Here is a 22,500-nt window from a genome sequence, read left to right as displayed (position 1 = left end):
CCGTCAGCGATCCTGTTCTGTCTCCCTGTAATGTTTGTCTGATCTTGAATGGGATTGTGCTGAAAATGTCAATTTTCCTGAAGGAACTCTCCTGACGGAATAAATAAAGTACTATCTAATCTAATCTAATCAACCTCTAAAGGATATCACCACATGGGCTCAGGATCACTTCATAAAACCACTGTCACTAAATACAGTTTGTCGCTACATCTGTAAGTGCAAGTTAAAGCTCTACTATGCAAAGCGAAAGCCATTTATCAACAACATCCAGAAACTTCCGACTGTTGAACGACGGAAGCTCTACATAAAACAAGAATGGGAAAGAATTCCACTTTCAAAGCTTTAACAATTAGTTTCCTCAGTTCCTGAACATTTATTGAGCGTTGTTAAAAGAAAAGGTGATGTCACAGTGGTGAACATGCCCTTTCCCAACTACTTTGGCACGTGTTGCAGCCATGAAATTCTAAGTTAATTATTATTTGCAAAAAAAAAATAAAGTTTATGAGTTTGAACATCAAATATGTTGTCTTTGTAGTGCATTCAATTGAATATGGGTTGAAAATGATTTGCAAATCATTGTATTCCGTTTATATTTACATCTAACACAATTTCCCAACTCATATGGAAACGGGGTTTGTATATGTGTGTGTGTGTGTATATGTGTATATATATATATGTGTGTGTGTATGTATGTATGTATGTATGTGTGTGTGTGTGTGTGTGTAAACGTGTGTATATGTGTATATATATACATACACATTTGTGTGTATATAAATGTGTATGTGTATATATGTATGCATGCATATATATATATATATGTGTATATATGTATATATATATACTTATGTGTGTATATATGTGTGTGTATGTATATACGTATATATATATTTATTTATTTATTTATTTTTTAATTAATGGGAGAACGCATCATATATGGATTGTATTGGACCCCAGGTGGAAAATGAGCATGTCTGTAAAAGAGCGTTTGTGTTCATTTTGTGTTAAAATGTTTACTAAACCATTGATCCAGTCCTATGTTGGGCGTACATTTTAATAAGGATGAAAATCCCTCCGGGTACTTCGGGTTCCTCCCACCTCCAAAAAACATGCACCTGGGCTTAGGTTGATTGGCAACACTAACATTTGGCCGTAGTGTGTGAATGTGAGTGTGAATGTTGTCTATCTGTGTTGGCCCTGTGACGAGGTGGTGACTTGTCCAGGGTGTACCCTGCCTTCCGCCCGAATGCCGCTGAGATGGGCTCCAGCAACCCCAAAAAAAGGACAAGTAGTAGAAAATGGATGGATTTTGAAAAAAAGTCTATTTTTGATTAATGCCAAATAATGAGTTATTTATTGTCAAAGAGTGTTTAATCGTGATTAAATATTTGAAGCAGATTTCTCCCAGAAGCCACTGAAAAGGAGGCGATCCTTAATCACTTGGGCCTTCCTGCGAGGATCCTCCCCTCAGCTGGAGACGTCCACGGGGATCACGGCACAGGGCTGCTTGTTCGGTCGGCCCCTCAGCACCGTGTGCGTAGAGGGCGCTTTGCCAAAGCCTGTCATGGTGGGTGTTGTGACAAAATTAATTTAATCCAACAACAATGTTACTCTAACTCAGGGGTCACCAACATTTTTGAAACCAAGAGCTACTTCTTGGGAACTGATTAATGCGAAGGGCTACCAGTTTGATACACACTTAAATAAATTGCCATAAATAGCCAATTTGCTCAATTTACCTTTAATAAATAAATCTAATATAAATACATACATATATATATATATATATATATATATATATATATATATATAGGCTTCACGGTGGCAGAGGGGTTAGTGCGTCTGCCTCACAATACGAAGTTCCTGCAGTCCTGGGTTCAAATCCAGGCTCGGGATCTTTCTGTGTGGAGTTTGCATGTTCTCCCCGTGAATGCGTGGGTTCCCTCCGGGTACTCCGGCTTCCTCCCACTTCCAAAGACATGCACCTGGGGATAGGTTGATTGGCAACACTAAATTGGCCCTAGTGTGTGAATGTGAGTGTGAATGTTGTCTGTCTATCTGTGTTGGCCCTGCGATGAGGTGGCGACTTGTCCAGGGTGTACCCTGCCTTCCGCCCGATTGTAGCTGAGATAGGCGCCAGCGCCCCCCGCGACCCCGAAAGGGAATAAGCGGTAGAAAATGGATGGATGGATGGATGGATATATATATATATATATATACATATGTATGTATATATAAAATGGGTATTTCTGTCTGTCATTCCGTCGTACATTTTCTTTCCTTTTACGGAAGGTTTTTTGTAGAGAATGATAAAAAAAAAATACTTGAACGGTTTAAAAGAGGAGAAAACTGAAAAAAAAATAATAATTTTGAAACAGTTTCTTAAATTTCGACTCTTTAAAATTCAAAATTCAACCGAAAAAAAGGAGAAAAACTAGCTAATTCGAATCTTTTTGAAAAAATTCAAAACATTATTTATGGAACATCAGTTATTTTTCCTGATTAAGATTAATTTTAGAATTTTGATGACATGTTTTGAATAGGTTAAAATACAATCTTCATTTTGTTAGAATGTATAACAAATTGGAGCAAACTACGTATATTTCTAACAAAGACAAATCATTATTTCTTCTAGATTTTCCAGAATAAAAATGTTAAAACAAAATTCAAAAGACTTTGAAATAAGATTTAAATTTGATTCTAAAGATTTTCTAGATTTGCCAGAATATTTTTTTATTTTTAAGAAATATTTCAAAAATATTTTTTGTCGAAAAAACAGACTCTAAAATGAAGAATTAACTAAAAATTTATTTATTATTCTTTACAATAAAAAAATAAATTTACTTGAACATTGATTTAAATTGTCAGGAAAGAAGAGGAAGGAATTTAAAAAAGGTATATGTGTTTAAAAATCCTAAAATAATTTTTAAGGTTGTATTTTTTCTCTATAATTGTCTTTCTGAAAGTTATAAGTAAAAAAAAATTATGAATTTATTCAAACAAGTGAAGACAAAGTCTTTCAAATATTTTCTTGGATTTACAAATTCTATTTGAGTTTTGTCTCTCTTAGAATTAAAAATGTCAAGCAAAGTGAAACCAGCTTGCTAGTAAAGAAATACAATTTAAAAAAACAGATGCAGCTCACTGGTAAGTGCTGCTATTTGAGCTATTTTTAGAACAGGCCAGCGGGCGACTCATCTGGTCCTTACGGGCTACCTGGTGCCTACAGGCACCGCGTTGGCGACCCCTGCTCTAACTGCTTTATGTTGTATTGTTTCCATTGGCCTGCTCTGTGTCTAAAATATATTTTTATATCACCCTGCTTGTTCCAGCGGAGATAACTCTGGTGGGTTCTTCTTCCAAAAACATAAGTCAAGGACTGTCTTGATGCTGAAAATCACTCATTTATATTGTATTTGTCATTTGGTCAAAGGTTACTCTCCGAATTGCTTTTTGTGATTGATGCTGTATTACTGCCTTTCCTATTGCTTATTAAAAACATTCCAGTTCACAATCAGATCAAGTCCGTGTTTTGCTCATCCCTCGCCAGGACATGCTGATCTTCCTGTATCACGAGGGCCCCTGGACGCGGGGCATCTTTCGACGGCCCGCAGGCGCTCGCGCTGTCAGGGAGCTGAGGGACTCAATGGATGCCGGACAGTTTCTTCTTCCCCTGACACGGGACCACATCTTCATCATCGCCGGAGTCTTCAAAGTAAGCACGGCCCCGTCTTGTTGACCCACATCTCTCAGATGTAATCTGCATCAGGACATAGTGTCCCCAGCCTCTGTAATCTGCATTCTAATCCGCGTTGTGATGCTTTCGCTTTGTAACAATTTTGCTAGGATTTCCTGCGCAACATCCCTGGCAGCCTGCTGTGCTGTGATCTGCATGGAGAGTGGATGGACGTGTTGGAGGAAGAAGAGGCGCAGCAAGAGCGAGTGCAGGAGATACAAAGGTGTGACAATAGGACAATGTCCTCTCATGAAGGGTGGACAAATTTTTCCACTGAAAACTGAACACATGCGGGGGTCATTTTGATATTTTACATTTTCAAAACATATACATCTTTTTTAAATCTTTAGGGATCTGCTTAAGTTTGGAATTTTTTGGACCTGGAATTGGTAAAAACAAGTCCTATTATATTTGATTTTTTCACACTTAACTCTCTAGATGAATTTGAAATGCTTCTGTATTTTTTGAATGTTTTTTGCCCTTTTTGGAAAAAACAGAAAATATCGTATTTCCTTGAATTGCCGCCAGGACGCTAATTAATTTAAAACCTCTTCTCACTCCTGCGCTTACCAAAGGCATGCGGTAAAAGTAGGCATGCGCTAATTATTTTAAAACCTCTTCTCACTCCAGCACTTACCAAAGGTATGCAGTAACAATTTGAGTGTGATGTAAGCTTGGACATTAAATCCTACTGAATAGCTCTTAATCTTCTTCCCTTTATGCGATTTCAAATTACCGGTATTGAAATCCGCCTCCTCCATTTTGAAAATGAGAACAGGGGAAGTGTCCCTCGTGACGTCACGAGTTTGACCAGGCGGTAATACTAAGCATACGCTAATTATTTTGGGAAGCGTGTTTGACCCGGCAGTAATTCAAGGCAGGCGCATACTATATGCCCTGGGGCAATTCAAGGAAATACGGTATGCAATATTTTCCCCGAAAAATGTTTCCAAATGGGAGTATTTTATATAAATTGACATATTTGTCTGAAATTACTTCACGACAACTGATTTTAAGTCTTTATTTTTTAACTTTATTTATTGTTATTGGTTGAGCAAAGACAGTTCTTAAAAAAAAATCACACTAACACTATTGGGGATCCAAAAGGGTCCCACTCATAAGTGTTAAAAATAAGTCATAAAATTTTATTTTTTTAACTTTCAACACTTAAGTCCGTAGATCAACTTCAAATTTACCAGTTGATTTTATTTTAATTTTTTAAATGCCTTTTTTGCCATATAGAACTTTTTTTAAATGGCAAGAACACAAAATATGGGATTGAACCCAGGACTGCAGGACCTTTGTATTGTGAGGCGGACACACTAACCCCTCTCCCACTGTGAAGCCCAAGGTCCATAATTTATAACATTATTTTGATTCAGTGTTATTGTTTGAGTAATGACTGTTCTCAAAAAAATCACACTAAAGCTTTTGGGAATCCAAAAGGGTCCCACTCATAGTGTTAAAAATAAGTCATACAATTGTATTTTTTAAATTTCAATGCTTAAGTCTGCAGATCAACTTCAGATTTACCAGTTGATTTTAAGTAATTTTTTAAATATTGTGTTATGCATTTTTTGCCATTGAGAACTTTTTTACATGTCAAAAATACTTATCTGTTACGAAACTTGGAGAGTGGATCCCAAGGATGCAGAGACGTAGAATGATATAGTAAATTCTTCCTTTATTTAGGTGGAAGTGGAACGTAGCCAGAATAAACAAAAAGCGATGGTGGAAATACAAAACACACCATGAATAAATAACTATATCAAACAATCAAAATTTGAACAGAAAACGCTAGACGAAGCTAGGATATAAAATAAGCAAACCTGAGAGGAGCACAAAAACAGACTTGAAAGACTGTAGGTTTGTAGGATGCCAAGACACGTGTGAGAGTACTTGCAGTGGATACAAAGTTCCGGCCCTGACAGGCCGTCAGCACCCAGACTAAATAGCCCACCTAATCAGCTTTCAGGTGTGCATGATTGCCCAGCGTCAGCTGCACTCCAGACTGTGGGCGAGAGTGAGAGTAAAACCTGATGTGCAAAACAACACAGAAAAACATGAAAAATACAGTTTACCACAGTACCCCTCCCCTCAACGGACGCCACCTGGCGGCCTACCTGGCTTGTCTGGAAATCGAATATAAAAATCCTTAATCAAATCTTTATCTAAAATAAGAGACTTTGAAACCCATGACCGTTCCTCTGGACCGTACCCCTCCCAGTCTACCAGGTATTGGAAACCTCTACCTCTTCTTTTCACATCCAAGATTGTGTTAACTGTGAAAGCTGGGTGACCCTCGATCAACCTGGGTGGAGGGGGTGGTACCTCGGGAGGACTGAGCGGGCTGGATGAGACAGGCTTGATGCGGGAAACGTGAAACACTGGATGGCACTTGAGAGACCTTGGGAGGCGGAGCTTGACTGCAACACGGTTAATAATCTTGACGATTTGATATGGTCCAACGAACCTGGGAGCCAGTTTCCTAGAGTCGGTGGCAAGTGGTAAGTCCCGAGATGATAGCCAGACCTCCTGTCCCAGCTGGTAGTTTGGGGCTGGAGTGCGATGTCGGTTGGCTAAAAGTTGGTTCCTGGCTGATGTCTTCTGTAGTGCTGCCCTGGTGTTGCGCCAAGCCTGGTGAGCTCGACGCAGGTGTGCCGTAACGGATGGAACGTCGGCCTTAGACTGGTTAGAAGGAAAAAGAGGTGGTTGGAAACCGTAGGTGACGTGGAATGGCGACAAGCCTGTGGCAGAACTGATGAGGGAATTGTGAGCGTATTCGATCCATGGAAGGGTCTCAGACCAAGTTGAGGGTTGTTGATGACAAGTACACCGAATTGCCGCCTCCAGGTCTTGGTTGGTCCGTTCAGTCTGACCATTGCTCTGTGGGTGGTAGCCGGAGGATAGGCTAGGAGAGGCCCCCAGTGATTCGCAGAATGCCTTCCAGACGGCCGAGGAAAACTGTGGCCCTCTGTCAGATACCACATCAGAGGGGATGCCGTGCAGCCGGAAAGCATGAAGTACTAATAGTTGGGCTGTTTCGAGGGCTGAGGGTAGTTTGGGGAGACCCACAAAATGGGCCATCTTTGAGAACCGGTCCACAATGGTCAAAATGGTGTCGTTACCTTCAGAGGGAGGCAGTCCTGTGACAAAGTCCACAGCAATGTGAGACCATGGGCGGGAAGGGATGGGTAATGGATGTAATAGTCCTGCCGGGGCCTGGTGGGATGCTTTGTTCCGGGCGCAGATCCGACATGCTGCCACAAAAGCCTTAGTGTCCGCCAAAATGGATGGCCACCAAAAGCGCTGGGAGAGGACGAAGCCAGTGCGACGAATACCTGGGTGGCAAGCAATCTTGGACCCATGTGCCCAATCCAGAACGCTGGGGCGGAGCCGAGGAACCACAAATAGCCGACCTTGTGGACAGCTCCGAGGTGATGTGTCCGACCTTAGGGCCTCTAGGACTTGCTGCTCGATGTTCCACTGAAGTCCCCCGATGATGTGTCTTTGTGGGATGATAGGTTGAGGTGAGGAGTTCTCAGATGACGAAGAGTATAGACGGGACAAGGCGTCAGGTTTCCCATTCTGAGAACCAGGTCGGAAAGTGATGACAAAATTAAAACGGTTCAGGAATAGCGACCACCTGGCTTGACGTGGGTTCAGTCTTTGTGCGGTCCTTAAGTAGGCCAAGTTCTTGTGGTCCGTGTAGATCATGAATGGAAGCTCCGCCCCCTCCAGCCAGTGTCTCCACTCTTGAAGAGCCAGGATGACTGCCAAAAGCTCCCTGTTGCCAATGTCATAGTTCCTCTCAGCAGGGGATAGGCGACGAGAAAAGAAAGCACAGGGATGCAACTTCTGGTCGAGGACGGATTGCTGGGAGAGTACGGCCCCTACACCTGAATCAGAAGCGTCTACTTCAACAAAAAACTGGAGAGAACGGTCAGGGTAACAGAGAACAGGAGCCGAGGTAAACAATCCCTTTAACCTCAAGAACGCGGAATTGGCTTCGGGTGTCCACTCAAATGGGACCTTAGTAGACGTAAGCCTCGTAAGTGGGTCCGCGACGCGACTAAAGTTTCGAATAAATCGCCGATAAAAATTTGAAAATCCTAAAAATCTCTGAAGATGCTTCCTGGACACCGGAATGGGCCAGTCTACAACTGCACTTATTTTAGAGGGATCAGGTTTGAGTCTACCCTCCTCAATGATAAACCCTAGGAAGGGAATGGAGGAAGAGTGGAACTCGCATTTTTCCGCTTTGACGAACAATTTATTCTCAAGTAATCTTTGAAGAACCAACCGCACCTGCTGCACATGTTCGTCAAAAGTAGATGAATAAATTAATATATCGTCCAGGTAAACGAAAAGAAACTGACCTGTCATGTCCCGAAAAATGTCATTAATAAGACCCTGAAACACGCCGGGAGCATTAGTGAGTCCAAAAGGCATGACAAGATACTCAAAATGTCCGAGTGGAGTGTTGAATGCGGTCTTCCATTCATCCCCCTCTCGGATGCGAACGAGATGGTAAGCGTTACGGAGATCGAGTTTAGTAAAAAATCTAGCAGTCTGTAAGGGAGTAAAGGCCGAATCAAGAAGTGGAAGAGGGTATTTATTCTTGATTGTAATCTGATTAAGGGCGCGGTAGTCAATACACGGCCGTAGGGACTTATCCTTCTTTTCGACAAAGAAAAACCCCGCGGCAACAGGTGAGGTCGAAGGACGAATGAGACCCGCGGCAATAGACGTATTGATGTACTCCTCCAACGCTTTACGTTCAGTGTTCGATACTTGGTATAAGCGGGTTGATGGTAACGCCGCACCGGCTAGCAAATCGATGCCACAATCGTATGGTCGGTGGGGAGGAAGTGAAAATGCACTATCCTTGCTAAACACCGCTCTCAAGTCATGATAGTTCTTAGGCACGTTTGTCAGGTCTATGTTCTCTATGATAGCGATAGGTGGCGGTGTGTGAGAACCTGTGGCAGAACGGAGGCAATGTGTGTGGCAAGTAACACTCCAATTAATAATAGCAGCACGAGACCAGTCTATGTGCGGATTGTGTTTCTGTAGCCAGGTTATTCCCAAAATGACGGGCGCGGACCGTGAAGGCACAATATAAAAAATGATTTTTTCACTATGATTACCAGACAAGTGCAAGTTGAGTGGGTGGGTCTGGTGGGTAATACTGGCTAACAGGCGCCCATCGAGAGAATACACCTCTTTGGGTTCATGCAATTTTATAACAGGAATCAAATGACGTTTCATAAATTCAAAGTCCAAAAAATTGTCATCTGCCCCAGAGTCAATAAGAGCAGAAATGTCTATTTGTTGGTTAGACCAATACAAAGTACCTTTTAGTTGCATTCTGCCTGCGGCCAATGGAGGAGAACGGCGACCTCTGGTGGACGTTTCATCGGGTGATTGCGTGCGCAATCGTGGCCGTGTGGTAGGATGAGGTAGTACCTTGCAGCGGGAGATTTGATGACCAGGATCCCCGCAGTATAGGCAGAGATGAAGCCGAAGACGGCGCTCCCTTTCGGCGGTGGAGAGTCGGCGACCACCCAATTGCATCGGTTCGTCTCTCTGCCACGGGGGGAAGGTGTCTTCGGGGATGAATTGCTCCGTCTTGTAGACGTTTGGTCTGGCAGACGCTGAGTGGCTGTTAGGCAGGGCTTGTCTCCCTCGTCGGTCCCTTCTCTCTTCCCGTAGGCGGAAGTCGATCTGCACAGCCAGCTCGATGAGAGAGTCCAAGTCCGTCGGCAGTGACATCGGGATTAATAAATGCCGAATTTCGTCCGCAAGCCCCATGAAGAAAGCGTCTAACAGCGCCGAAGGACCCCAGTCACAATCGGCGGCCAAGGTTCGGAACTCGATCGCGTACTCCGCGACCCGTCGTGACCCCTGCTGCAGCCGGAAGAGGGATCTCGCTGCTTCTCTGCCTGGGAGCCGTTGTTGGAATATTTGTTTCAAAGTTTTGGAGAAGCTTGCATATGAGGAAATGGTGGTGGTCTGACGGTTCCACTCAGCAGTAGCCCAGGTGCCTGCCCGGCCAGACAGGTGAGTGATGACAAAAGCAACTTTAGCTCGCTCAGAAGTGAAAGCGGAAGAGTTAAGCTCAAAGTGTAGTTCGCATTGTGTCAGGAAGTGTCTTACGTCATCCCCATCTCCGGAAAAACGTTCAGGACGGGATAGCCGCATATTGGTGGTTGTAGCGGGTGGCATGGGCTGAGCGGGTGCCGGGTCTTGTCCAGTGGTCGAAGTGGGAACGACGGCGGCTAGTAGTTCGTTCATACGCTCCAACATGGCGTCTTGCCGCTCCGACAGACTCTGTAGGCCCCGGCCCAGGTGGTCTAGCTGGTCCCCCTGCTGACTGATGCGTTGGGCCTGGCCTTGAAAAACCCTTTTCCAGGGATCGGTCTCTGCGGGTTCCATATATTTGGCCGGAACTTTTCTGTTACGAAACTTGGAGAGTGGATCCCAAGGATGCAGAGACGTAGAATGATATAGTAAATTCTTCCTTTATTTAGGTGGAAGTGGAACGTAGCCAGAATAAACAAAAAGCGATGGTGGAAATACAAAACACACCATGAATAAATAACTATATCAAACAATCAAAATTTGAACAGAAAACGCTAGACGAAGCTAGGATATAAAATAAGCAAACCTGAGAGGAGCACAAAAACAGACTTGAAAGACTGTAGGTTTGTAGGATGCCAAGACACGTGTGAGAGTACTTGCAGTGGATACAAAGTTCCGGCCCTGACAGGCCGTCAGCACCCAGACTAAATAGCCCACCTAATCAGCTTTCAGGTGTGCATGATTGCCCAGCGTCAGCTGCACTCCAGACTGTGGGCGAGAGTGAGAGTAAAACCTGATGTGCAAAACAACACAGAAAAACATGAAAAATACAGTTTACCACATTATCCCCCAAAATAGAAAGCCAACTAATGTATGTGAAATAATTGGAGCCATGAATGAGTAAATAAATCAAAACATTGATTTTGATTAATTATTATTTTTTGAGCAATGACAGCATTAAAGTCAACATTTCAACTTTTTCTCGTTACATTTCACCTGTTTGCTCTTTTATTGTACTTTTTTATGTTTTGTTTCCTTTTAATTATTTAATTAATTATTATTAATTATGATGTTACAAAATGAACTGCGGGCTACAAATGGCCCCCAGGCCACACTTTGGACACCCCTGCTGTAATGTCTCCCTCAGCTCTCAATGCTTCCAACAAATGCAAAGAAATATTTTTGTTGTGCAGAATGATGGGTAGGCTACCCAAAGGCAACGCTCTGCTTCTGCGCCACCTGCTGGCCGTGCTGCAGCGTATCCACGGTAATGCTCAAGAGAACCAGATGACCAGTTTTAACTTGGCGGTGTGCATCGCTCCCAGCATGCTTTGGCCCCCCGGAGCGCTGTGCAGCCCAGAGGCGGAGAACGAAGGAACCAGGAAGGTAAGTTATCTGAGGTCTGAGCTCTATACCTGCATGAAGGTTCTATAGCATAGAGCTACTCACTTTTGTAATGCTTATTTTCATGGCTTATTTCAAACCAAATTATTATCTTGTTTTAACAAAATGTTGATATGTTGCGTTTCCGATTTTTTTTTTTTTTTTTAGCATTTAGCAATTCCAAGCATAAACATGGCTGAATGAAATAGACATATTAATAGTAGTATTGGTCACTAGATGGGACCAAATGATTCAGAGCTTGCGCTTCAGTATCGTGGCCACTGATTGGCTCAGCCTCGTCAGCATTATTCTATTGGATTACAAAAATGTAGTGAAGTGAATATTTATATAGCGCTTTTTCCTCAAGTGACTCAAAGCGCTTTACATAGTGAAACCCAATATCTAAGTTACAATTAAACCAGTGTGGGTGGCACTGGGAGCAGGTGGGTAAAGTGTCTTGCCCAAGGACACAACGGCATTAACTCGGATGGCGGAAGCGGGGATCGAACCTTCAACCCTCAAGTTGTTGGCACGGCTATATCGCTCCTATTACTAGGGGTGTGGGAAAAAATTGATTCGAAAACGAACCGAATCCTTTCTCATTTTTAAAAAATCGATTTTTTTTATTTTTTATCAATCCAACAAACCACTACACAGCAATACCTTAACAATGCAATCCATTTCCAAGACTAAACCTGACCCAGCAACACTCAGATCTGCAATAAACAGAGCAATTGAGAGGAGACTCAAACACGACACAGAACAAACCAAAAGTAGTGAAACAAAAAATGAATATTAACAACAGTATCAATATTAGTTATAATTTCAGCATAGTGATTAAAAATCCCTCATTGACATTATCAGACATTTATAAAAATAATAAAAAAAAGAAAAACAGTGTCACAGTGGCTTACACTTGCATCGCATCTCATAAGCTTCACAACACACTGTCCAATGTTTTCACAAAGATAAAATAACTCCTATTTTTGGTTCTTTTAACAGTTAAGACAAATTTACATTATTGCTATCAGTTGATAAAACGTCCTTTACAATTATAAAAGTTAAAAAAAAAAATCTACTACTCTGCTAGCATGTCAGCAGACTGGGGTAGATCCTGCTGAAATCCTATGTATTGAATGAATACAGAATCGTTTTGTATCGGAAAGATATCGTTTTTGAATCGAGAATCGTGTTGAATCGAAAAAAAAAAATCGATGTATTATCGAATCGTGACCCCAAGAATCGATATTGAATGGAATCGTGGGACTCCCAAAGATTCGCAGCCCTAGCTATTACTTTACAGCTCTCATAATGAAAAAAATAAACTTTTTTTAAAAGGCCATAAACAGCTGTTATAATAGTTGATTCATATTACAATTTTTTTATTTTTAATCATTCTTACTTGGGGGAAATATACTTACTAGAGAACCAATTAACAATGATAAACAGTGGTTTACTGTTATTGGTTGTGGTCAGTTAATTTCTACCAAGTAGGAATTATTACTATAAGTGGAATATTTTCATAGAGCATACAGTACAGGCCAAAAGTTTGGACACACCTTCTCATTCAGTGCGTTTTCTTTATTTACATGAGTATTTATATTGTATAGGTTGATTGGCAACACTAAATTGGCCCTAGTGTGTAAATGTGAGTGTAAATGTTGTCTGTCAATCTCTGTTGGCCCTGCGATGAGATAGAGACTTGTCCAGGGTATACACTGCCTTCTGCCCGAATGCAGCTGAGATAGGCTCCAGCACTCCCCGCGACCCCAAAAAAGGGACAAGCGGTAGAAAACGGATGGATGGATGGTCACTGAAGGCATCAAAACTATGAATGAACACAAATGTACTTAACAAAAAAAAAGGTAAAATAACTAAAAACATTTTTTATATATTAGTTTCTTCAATATAGCTACCCTTTGCTCTGATTACTTTTTCACACACTCTTAGCATTCTCTGGATGAACTTCAAGAGGTAGTCACCTGAAATGGTTTTCACTTCACAGGTGTGCTTGAAACTCATCCAGAGAATGCCAAGAGTGTGCAAAGCAGTAATCAGAGCAAAGGGTGGCTGTTTTGGAGAAACTAGAATATAAAACATGTTTTCAGTAATTTCCCCTTTTTTTGTTAAATACATAACTCCATATGTGTTCCTTTCATAGTTTTGACGCCTTCAGTGACAATCTACGATGTAAATAGTCATGAAAATAAAGAAAACGCATTGAATGAGAAGGTGTCCAAACTTTTGGCCTGTACTGTATATATGCATTTATGACCTATTAATAGGGGTGTAACGGTACACAAAAATTTCGGTTCGGCACGTACCTCGGTTCGGTTCATTTTCGGTACAGTAAGAAAACAACAAAATATAATTTTTTGGGTTATTTACCAAATTTGTAAATAATGGCTTGATCCTTTTAACATTGGGAACACTATAATAATTCTGCCCACGTTAATCCACATTAAACTGCCTCAAGTTGTTGCTTAGATGAAATAAAATGACAACTTTTCTTCTACATATAAAAAGTGCAACATTAAACCGTTTCAAGTCAACTCATCATGCTTAATTACAGCATTGGGGAAGCCTTTAGTTATTTTTATTATTTAAATGTTATATTTTTATGAACATGTGATAGCAGGGACCCTGCCATTCAAAACTAGGCTGCTACATTACTAATGATTAATGTAACTATAGCTGAAAAATAGTACAATAGCAATAGGAGTTCATGTAGGCTTAATGATGCACTTACATTATTATATACACTATCAGAGACAGAAACTCTTCATTTAACATTTTTTGCTGCTTCAACACATCTCAATCAACACTGTCCGTAACACACAAACACATGTACACACCGCAAAATGAGCTAACGTAACGCTAAAAGCTAACTAGCCTTCACCTAAAGCCAGAACTGCGAGTGAGCTGAGCTGCAGTTTGTTTCTAGAAGGTCAACGAGCTCATAGTGATGTTTAGAAAGTAGTTGACTTGGAAGTGTTTAGTATAACTTTGGGAGAGTCCGTTGCTCCCCTACTAGACGCCTATCTGCTCGACGCTGAAGCGCTGACTAGATGCGCTCTGAATACACACTGCTGATTGGCTTTTTATCGCTACTGTTGTAACCAAATCAGATGGTTGTGTGGCAGGGACAATGCTGGGTGCTGTGTAGCAGACAGAGGCAGGAAGCAGAGCAGCTTGTTAAGACTTTTAGGCGGCTACTTCATATGTTCGTGTGGAACTCGTTTGGTACTCCTCCGCACCGAACCGGAACCCCTGTACCGAAACGGTTCAATACAAATACACGTACCGTTACACCCCTACCTACTAAATATGGTTTTCAACAATCCCTGCAGACATGAAATAACACCCACATTGTCACCTTTACACTATTTTAATCCAATACACCTAATAAAAAAAAAAAAATGACTACTGACTTTAGAAGCCATGGTTTCATCTAGTGGGCAATACTACAGCGGCAATGCTACATTTAGGGCATAAATATGCGGTGAGGGACAATTCAGGGCTGGGCAATTATGATGAAAACTGTAACACGCTGTCAATAACAATAATTATTGATATTTATTAAAACCTATCGAAAATAACGACCAGGAGAAAAATATATTGAGAGTAGTAAACCTTTTTATTTAAAATGTAACCTTCCTCTGGTTATAATCCCTCAGCTATCAAGGCATAAAGGAAATGTCAACAAAAGCATGGAAGACAATGTCAACAAAATAGTAAAATCACATTGAACAATAAGATCTTAAAATGAAGGTAAAAAATAAGGAATATGTAAGAAATGCTTCATAAAGTGTAAGAAAATAGTGCTAAGTGTTAAAATGTAAACAGAGAAACTTTTGAAGAACTAGTTTCTGCAGGTTTAGTGCCAGGAAGTTACAGCTGTGCTCTAAAGGGTGAGTGCGGCTAACGTGGTGTGGTGTTAGCGTGCATCATTGCATCATTTACAGACCACATTGGTCTGACTACAGGCCCTTTGAAAAAATCTAAAAACATTCATATTGTCCAGGTGACTTTTCCTCTTTTATCCACAATCTCTTCATTTTTACTTTGTCTTCTCACTCCATGCTAAGAATCAACCGCCAGATAAGATGACGCAAGCAACCATACTGTTACCTGATTGGCTGCGTCACTCCCACTGATCAGTGATCACTTCCTGCGTTGCTCGGCTAGTGCCTTTGTTCATGCAACCAACCTTGCTTTGCAACATCCGCTTTTTCCAACAAAGAAGGGAAAAAAATATCGAACAACTTATCGAAAACATTTTTTTATCAATATCAATTCCGTGTCTGTTACGATGTATATTGATATCTTATCACTCAGCCCTGGGATTATAGTGTACTGTACTGGTCTACATATAAGACAGAAAAGACTAGTCTATTTGTGGTGTTCAGAGGGTTATACATCAGGTGCTACTAAATGCATTTCCCTCAGAGAGTCTGAGATTTTCTTCCTGGCACTCACACTCAGTCGCAACAATATGAACCTAAGAGTCAGCCAATACTTGACCATATTATTATTCTGTATGATGTTTTACTCCATTAGAACAATTTTCAGTACCTTAGAGTTGTACTAAAAAAACTAAACATAAATTTCCTCTAACCGTGTGTAGCGAAACAAGAGTTTGGTGGTAGAAGTGATACCAGAGCCGGCTTTGATGCTGGATGTTTTTGTGGCTGCACAGGTGTGTGACTTGGTGAAGTTCATGATAGACCAGTGCCAGCAGATCATAGGAGAGGAACCATCCTCACTCTTTGGAGCTTTTCTACAAACACTCACCGCTGAGGAGGAGACAGGACTTGGTACTAAACTCACACTCATCTGTGTTGTGTATCAGCCTGGTATCACACTCACTTTATCATCTGTGTTGAATATCAGCCTGGTATCACACTCACTGTATCATCTGTGTTATTCATCAGCCTGATATCACATACTGGGGCGGCATAGCTCGGTTGGTAGAGTGGCCGTGCCAGCAACTTGAGGGTTGCAGGTTCGATTCCCGCTTCCAGCATCCTAGTCACTGCCGTTGTGTCCTTTAAATTAGTGTTAAAGTAATTTTTTTAATTGTAAAGAATAATAAATACATTTTAATTTAATTATTCATTTTAGCTTCTGTTTTTTTGACAAAGAATATTTGTGAAATATTTCTTCAAACTTATGATCCATCCATTTCCTACCGCTTATTCCCTTTTGGGGGCGCTGGCGGCTATCTCAGCTACAATCAGGCAGAAGGCGGGGCACACCCTGGACAAGTCGCCACCTCATCGCAGGGCCAACACAGATAGACAGACAACATTCACACTCACATTCACACACTAGGGCCAATTTAGTGTTGCCAATCAACCTATCCCCAGGTGCATGTCTTTGGAAGTGGGAAGAAGCCGGAGTACCCGGAGGGAACCCATGCATTCACGGGGAGAACATGCAAACTCCACACAGAAAGATCCCGAGCCTGGATTTGAACCCAGGACTGCAGGACCTTCGTATTGTGATTTTATGATTAAAATTCAATTTTATGATTAAAATTAAAAAAAAATATTCTGGCAAATGTAGAAAATCTGTAGAATGAAATTTAAATCATATTTCAAAATCTTGAATTTCTTTAAAACATTTTGTCCTGGAAAATCTGGAAGAAATAATGATTTGTCTTTGTTAGAAATATAACTTGGTCCAATTTGTTATATATTCTAACAAAGTGCAGATTGGATTTTAACCTATTTAAAACATGCGATCAAAATTCTAAAATTAATCTTAATCAGGAAAAATTACTAATATTCCATAAATTATTTTTTTAACTTTTACAAAAAGATTCGAATTAGCTAGTTTTTCTCTTCTGTTTTTCGGTTGAATTTTAAAGAGTCGAAATTGAAGATAAACTATGTTTCAAGATGTAACTGTTTTCTCTTTTAAACAGTTCAATTAGTTTTTTTTCATCATTTATTCACGACAAAAAACCTTCAGTAAAAGGAAAAAAAAATGTTTGACGCAATGGACAGAAATACCCTTATATATATTATATATATATATATATAGATTTATTTATTAAAGTTAAATTGAGCAAATTGGCTATTTCTGGCAATTTATTTAAGTGTGTATCAAACTGGTAGCCCTTCGCATTAATCAGTACCCAAGAAGTAGCTCTTGGTTTCAAAAAGGTTGGTGACCCCTGATGTGAGGGATAATGAGGAGAAACCCCATACATGTAAATTGTATCTAAATGTGTCTAATTGTCATCTTTCCAGACAAGTGGACATATCCCCTGACCGACTCGTCCTACGACAGTCTGGAGAACGAGTTGGACACCAGCAGCGGCGGCTCACCCAGTTTTTGCGGCCGACGTCTGAGATCCAAACCGGGGAGTCTGGACTCGGTCCTCACATGCAGCGACTACGACCAGGACACAGACGCCGACACGCAGAAAAGCACCTGGCAGCTGCTGAGGAGAAGCCGAGGGCGGAGGCTGCACCGTCCCGGCCGGGACACGCCCACCGCCGACACCCCGGACTCCCTCTCCCCGCAAAGCGTGCACAGACAGCGGCGACGTTCGGAACCGGCGCTGGCGTACGCGGCCAAGATCCGGTTGGGCTTATCCGTGAGCACGGACGACCTCGCAGGAGAGGACAAAGGCGAGCGTCCCTCAAAGCCAGAGGCGGGGCTTCTGCAGCGGTGCAGGAGGTCAATGGATGCCAGCTCCTCCAGCCTGTCCTCCAACCCCAACTCTCCTGCACCGCCACAGAGCTTCCTGTTAGGCAGACCACAAGCGACCAGAATGTGTCCTCCCTCCACCCCCTGCGTCCCCGCGGCGACATGCAGCAGAGACGGGCAGTGGGGGACCTTGAAAGGTCTTCATCCAAACTCTTGGCTGAGGAAAGACCGCCGATTGTCTTTAAATCAGCAGGAAAGTTTGGAGAAGAACTCTCACACCACTGATGATTATTAGTATCATTCACTATTACTTTCTAATTAGTACGTTTAATATGCACTTAGTTGTCATCAATGCTTTTGAGGCCTGATATTGAACATCACAGCAACACGGATGCCCCCCAGTGGACATTTTGATGTACTGCACATTGTTTACTATTCAACTCAATTGTTTTAGAGCAGGGGTCACCAACCTTTTTGAAACCAAGAGCTACTTCTTGGGTACTGATTAATGCAAAGGGCTACCAGTTTGATACACAAATAAATTGCCAGAAATAGCCAATTTGCTCAATTTACCTTAAATATACTGTATATATATTTATATAAAAAAAATTGGTATTTCAGTCTGTCAATCTGTCGTACCTTTTTTTTTCTTTTTATGGAAGGTTTTTTTGTAGAGAAAAAATTATGAAAAAGACAATTGAACGGTTTAAAAGAGGAGAAAACACGAAAGAAATGAAAATTACATTTTGAAACAGTTTATCATCAATTTTGACTCTTAAAATTCAACCCAAAAAAAGAAGAGAAAAAGTAGCTAATTCAAATCTTTTTGAAAAAATTTAAAAAATAATTTATGGAACATTAGTAAATTTTCCTGATTAATATTCATTTTAAAATTTTGATGACATGTTTTAAATAGGTTAAAATTTAATCTGCATTTTGTTAGAGTATATAACAAATTGGACCAAACTATTTTTAACAAAGACAAATCATTATTTCTTCTAGATTTTCCAGAACAAAAATGTTAAAAGAAATACAAAAGACTTTGAAATAAGATTTAAAATTTTAAAGATTTTCTACATTTGCCAGATTTTTTTGAATTTTAATCATAAGTTTGAAGAAAAATTTCAAAAATATTTTGTTGAAAAAAAAAACAGAAGCTAAAATGAAGAATTAACTTAAAATGTATATTATTCTTTACAATAAGAAAAATATACTTGAACATTGATTTAAATTGTCAGGAAGGAATTTAAAAAGGTATATGTGTTTAAAAATCCTAAAAACATTTTTAAGGTTGTATTTCTCTAAAATTGTCTGAAAGTTATATGAAGCAAAGTAAAAAATAAATGAATTTATTTAAACAAGTGAAGACCAAGTCTTTCAAATATTTTCTTGGATTTTCAAATTCTATTTGAGTTTTGTCTCTTTTCGAATTGAAAATGTTGAGCAAAGTGAGACCAGTTTGCTTGTAAATAAATACAATTTAAAAAAATTGAGGCAGCTCACTGGTAAGTGCAGCTATTTAAGCTATTTTTAGAACAGGCCAGCGGGCTACTCATCTGGTGGTCCTTACGGGCTACCTGGTGCCCGCGGGCACTGCGTTGGTGACCCCTGTTTTAAACACATCATTCAAGAGTTACTTCTCCCCTCAGTTATTTTAATTTTGTATAAAAAGCAGCGTCTGCAGTGGACAGGGGCGACTAAGCTCCCTGCCTCTTGACATCCAAATCGCTGCTGTTGTGCCCTTGGGCAGGACGCTTCACCCTTGCCCCCAGTGCCGCTCACACTGGTGAATGAATAATGAATAATGGGTGGTGGTCAGAGGGGCCATAGGTGCAAACTGGCAGCCTGGCTTCAGTCAGTCTAGCCCAGGGCAGCTGTGGCTATGAAAGTATCTTCCCACCACCAGCTGTGAATGAATGATGGCTTCTCACTTCTCTGTGAAGTGCTTTGAGTGTCGAGAAAAGCGCTATATAAATGTAATCTATTATTTCATTTGTCTTTATTTTGTCATGAAATTAGGGGAAAGAAATAGCTTATCGATACAACAGCTTGTCAAAGATCATCTATATCATGGTACTTGACAAACTATCTGCTTCTCTTCTGTGGGCTGCAGCAGTTGTAATACACGTTTCAACCACTAGTGGCAGTAATGATATCAAACTGAAGTAGTCTGCCGCTAAAGTCATAGAAGTTTTTAAAGCGCAAAAACTATAAAGTGGTGAAGCTGTATTTTCATTTGCACTTTAATTTAGACAGTTTATTCATTGGTAATTTACTGTAAATGTTTTTAATTTTGCACTGTGTAATGTTGTAAGTAGTTGTTATGAATCCTTTCTTTTGCAGTATAGGGAATTAGTATTTATTTTTGTAATCAGCCTGACCTAAGCCTTGATAATATTTGTGATGAACACAAGGTTTCCTATCACTTGCCAAGGTTGTCAGAGGTCAAGAATGTTTAGAAGCCCTGATCTCCATGAGTGATTTTAGGTCGATTCCACGTTTTTTTAAACTGAACTCGTCAGTTGAATATTTTTGGTGTATTCTCTGCATTACATTCTTGCTTCTGTATCTGAAGTTTGTTCTTAAAATAAATAAAACTTGTATTAAGAGTATTTGCAGTTAAAGACTTGTGTATTAAATGTGGAGTATGCATGAAGAGATGAATTAACTACACCGATTGTAATAGAAAATTAGTAGTCAATAAGCAATATTTGTAGCAAATATTCATTTGCTGTAACAAATATTAAATTATGAATAGTATGTCAGTAAAATACTTTAAGTTGGGGTCTTATAGGACAAGTGGGACAATATTTGATGCAACATAATGTTTCATTGAGCAGCACTTTTACTAAAGAGCATCAAAATTTGCATAACAAAATCTTAAAAATGTATTAAAAAACAACATTTCTACATCACAATAACTCGCTAACTATTCAATTATATAGTATTTTATAGCAGTTTGTTGATTTATTGTTAGTTTTCCTCATAAGGAACCCTGAAATATTGCAAACATTTCAATAAAAAAACTTCACCTAGATTATCGTCAAGACATTTTTCAAGCTAACTGACATTTCTTCCTGGATGTTACAGAAAGTATGAGAATGTGTGAGCTGCTGCCTGCTCTTTACTTATGTAACGCTCTCTTATTTGTCAAGCTATTTACACAAAATTTGGATTTTTGGCGTAGCGGATGGAAGCTCGTTCGCCGCGGTAGCGAAAACAAGCAAATCAGTGAATCGTCGGGAAAGAAGGACAAAACATGGATTTCCCAGCCAAAAAACAGAAGAAAGTTTTAACAAGCAAGCAGAGGAGACGGGAGAGAAAGGGGGCGTGGAAGACCGGAGAAGAGCACACAAGAGCTGAGATAAATGCTCTGTTAGATACAGTGGGGCAAAAAAGTATTTAGTCAGCCAGCGATTGTGCAAGTTCTCCAACTTAAAATGATGACAGAGGTCTGTAATTTTCATCATAGGTACACTTCAACTGTGAGAGACAATGTGAAAAAAAAATCCAGGAATTCACATTGTAGGAATTTTAAAGAATTTATTTGTAAATTATGGTGGAAAATAAGTATTTGGTCAGCCATTCAAAACTCTCACTGATGGAAGGAGGTTTGGGCTCAAAATCTCACGATACATGGCCCCATTCATTCTTTCCTTAACACGGATCAATCGTCCTGTCCCCTTAGCAGAAAAACAGCCCCAAAGCATGATGTTTCCACCCCCATGCTTCACAGTAGGTATGGTGTTCTTGGGATGCAACTCAGTATTCTTCCTCCAAACACGACGAGTTGAGTTTATACCAAAAAGTTCTATTTTGGTTTCATCTGACCACATGACATTCTCCCAATCCTCTGCTGTATCATCCATGTATCCATTTTGGTATAAACTCAACTCGTCGTGTTTGGAGGAAGAAGAATACTGAGTTCCATCCCAAGAACACCATACCTACTGTGAAGCATGGGGGTGGAAACATCATGCTTTGGGGCTGTTTTTCTGCTAAGGGGACATGACAATTGATCCGTGTTAAGGAAAGAATGAATGGGGCCATGTATCGTGAGATTTTGAGCCAAAACCTCCCATTAGTGAAAGCTTTGAATGGTTGACCAAATACTTATTTTCCACCATAATTTACAAATAAATTATTTAAAATTCCCACATTGTGAATTTTTTTCCCACATTCTGACTCTCACAGTTGAAGTGTACCTATGATGAAAATTACAGACCTCTGTCATCATTTTAAGTGGGAGAACTTGCACAATCGGTGGCTGACTAAATACTTTTTTGCCCCACTAGAAGATGGGCTTCACGGTGGCAGAGGGGTTAGTGCGTCTGCCTCACAATACGAAGGTCCTGCAGTCCTGGGTTCAAATCCAGGCTTGGGATCTTTCTGTGTGGAGTTTGCATGTTCTCCCCGTGAATGCGTGGGTTCCCTCCGGGTACTCCGGCTTCCTCCCACCTCCAAAGACATGCACCTGGGGATAGGTTGATTGGCAACACTAAAATTGGCCCTAGTGTGTGAATGTGAGTGTGAATGTTGTTTGTCTATCTGTGTTGGCCCTGCGATGAGGTGGCGACTTGTCCAGGGTGTACCCTGCCTTCCGCCCGATTGTAGCTGAGATAGGCGCCAGCGCCCCCCGC

General features: G+C 40.6%; 2 protein-coding genes across 4 annotated transcripts in view; one reads left to right on the top strand and one right to left on the bottom strand.

Moving 5' to 3' along the window:
* LOC133544373 (rho GTPase-activating protein 20-like) overlaps window positions 1-18,938 on the top strand; it is a 43,497-nt gene extending 24,559 nt beyond the window's left edge. For 2 of the 3 annotated variants that reach the window (XM_061889612.1, XM_061889610.1), the window contains 6 exons: window positions 1,392-1,564; window positions 3,548-3,712; window positions 3,844-3,956; window positions 11,011-11,203; window positions 15,900-16,017; window positions 17,458-18,938. In XM_061889612.1, the coding sequence (XP_061745596.1) occupies window positions 1,392-1,564; window positions 3,548-3,712; window positions 3,844-3,956; window positions 11,011-11,203; window positions 15,900-16,017; window positions 17,458-18,155 (1,460 nt within the window). In that variant the 3' untranslated portion in view covers window positions 18,156-18,938. The remainder of the gene's footprint in view (window positions 1-1,391; window positions 1,565-3,547; window positions 3,713-3,843; window positions 3,957-11,010; window positions 11,204-15,899; window positions 16,018-17,457) is intronic. The other variant, XM_061889611.1, reaches the window with a different exon arrangement.
* The window catches only part of LOC133544376 (adrenodoxin-like), a 37,299-nt gene continuing 16,120 nt past the window's right edge, over window positions 1,322-22,500 (bottom strand). Inside the window, exon 5 of the mRNA XM_061889617.1 lies at window positions 1,322-1,556. The gene's annotated coding sequence lies outside the window, so the exon portion shown is untranslated. The remainder of the gene's footprint in view (window positions 1,557-22,500) is intronic.

This window comes from Nerophis ophidion, linkage group LG27, assembly GCF_033978795.1.
Source record: "Nerophis ophidion isolate RoL-2023_Sa linkage group LG27, RoL_Noph_v1.0, whole genome shotgun sequence".
Classification (NCBI taxonomy): domain Eukaryota; kingdom Metazoa; phylum Chordata; class Actinopteri; order Syngnathiformes; family Syngnathidae; genus Nerophis; species Nerophis ophidion.
The sequence above is the reverse complement of the archived record's forward strand: the minus strand, read 5'-3'. Positions and strand labels throughout refer to the sequence as shown.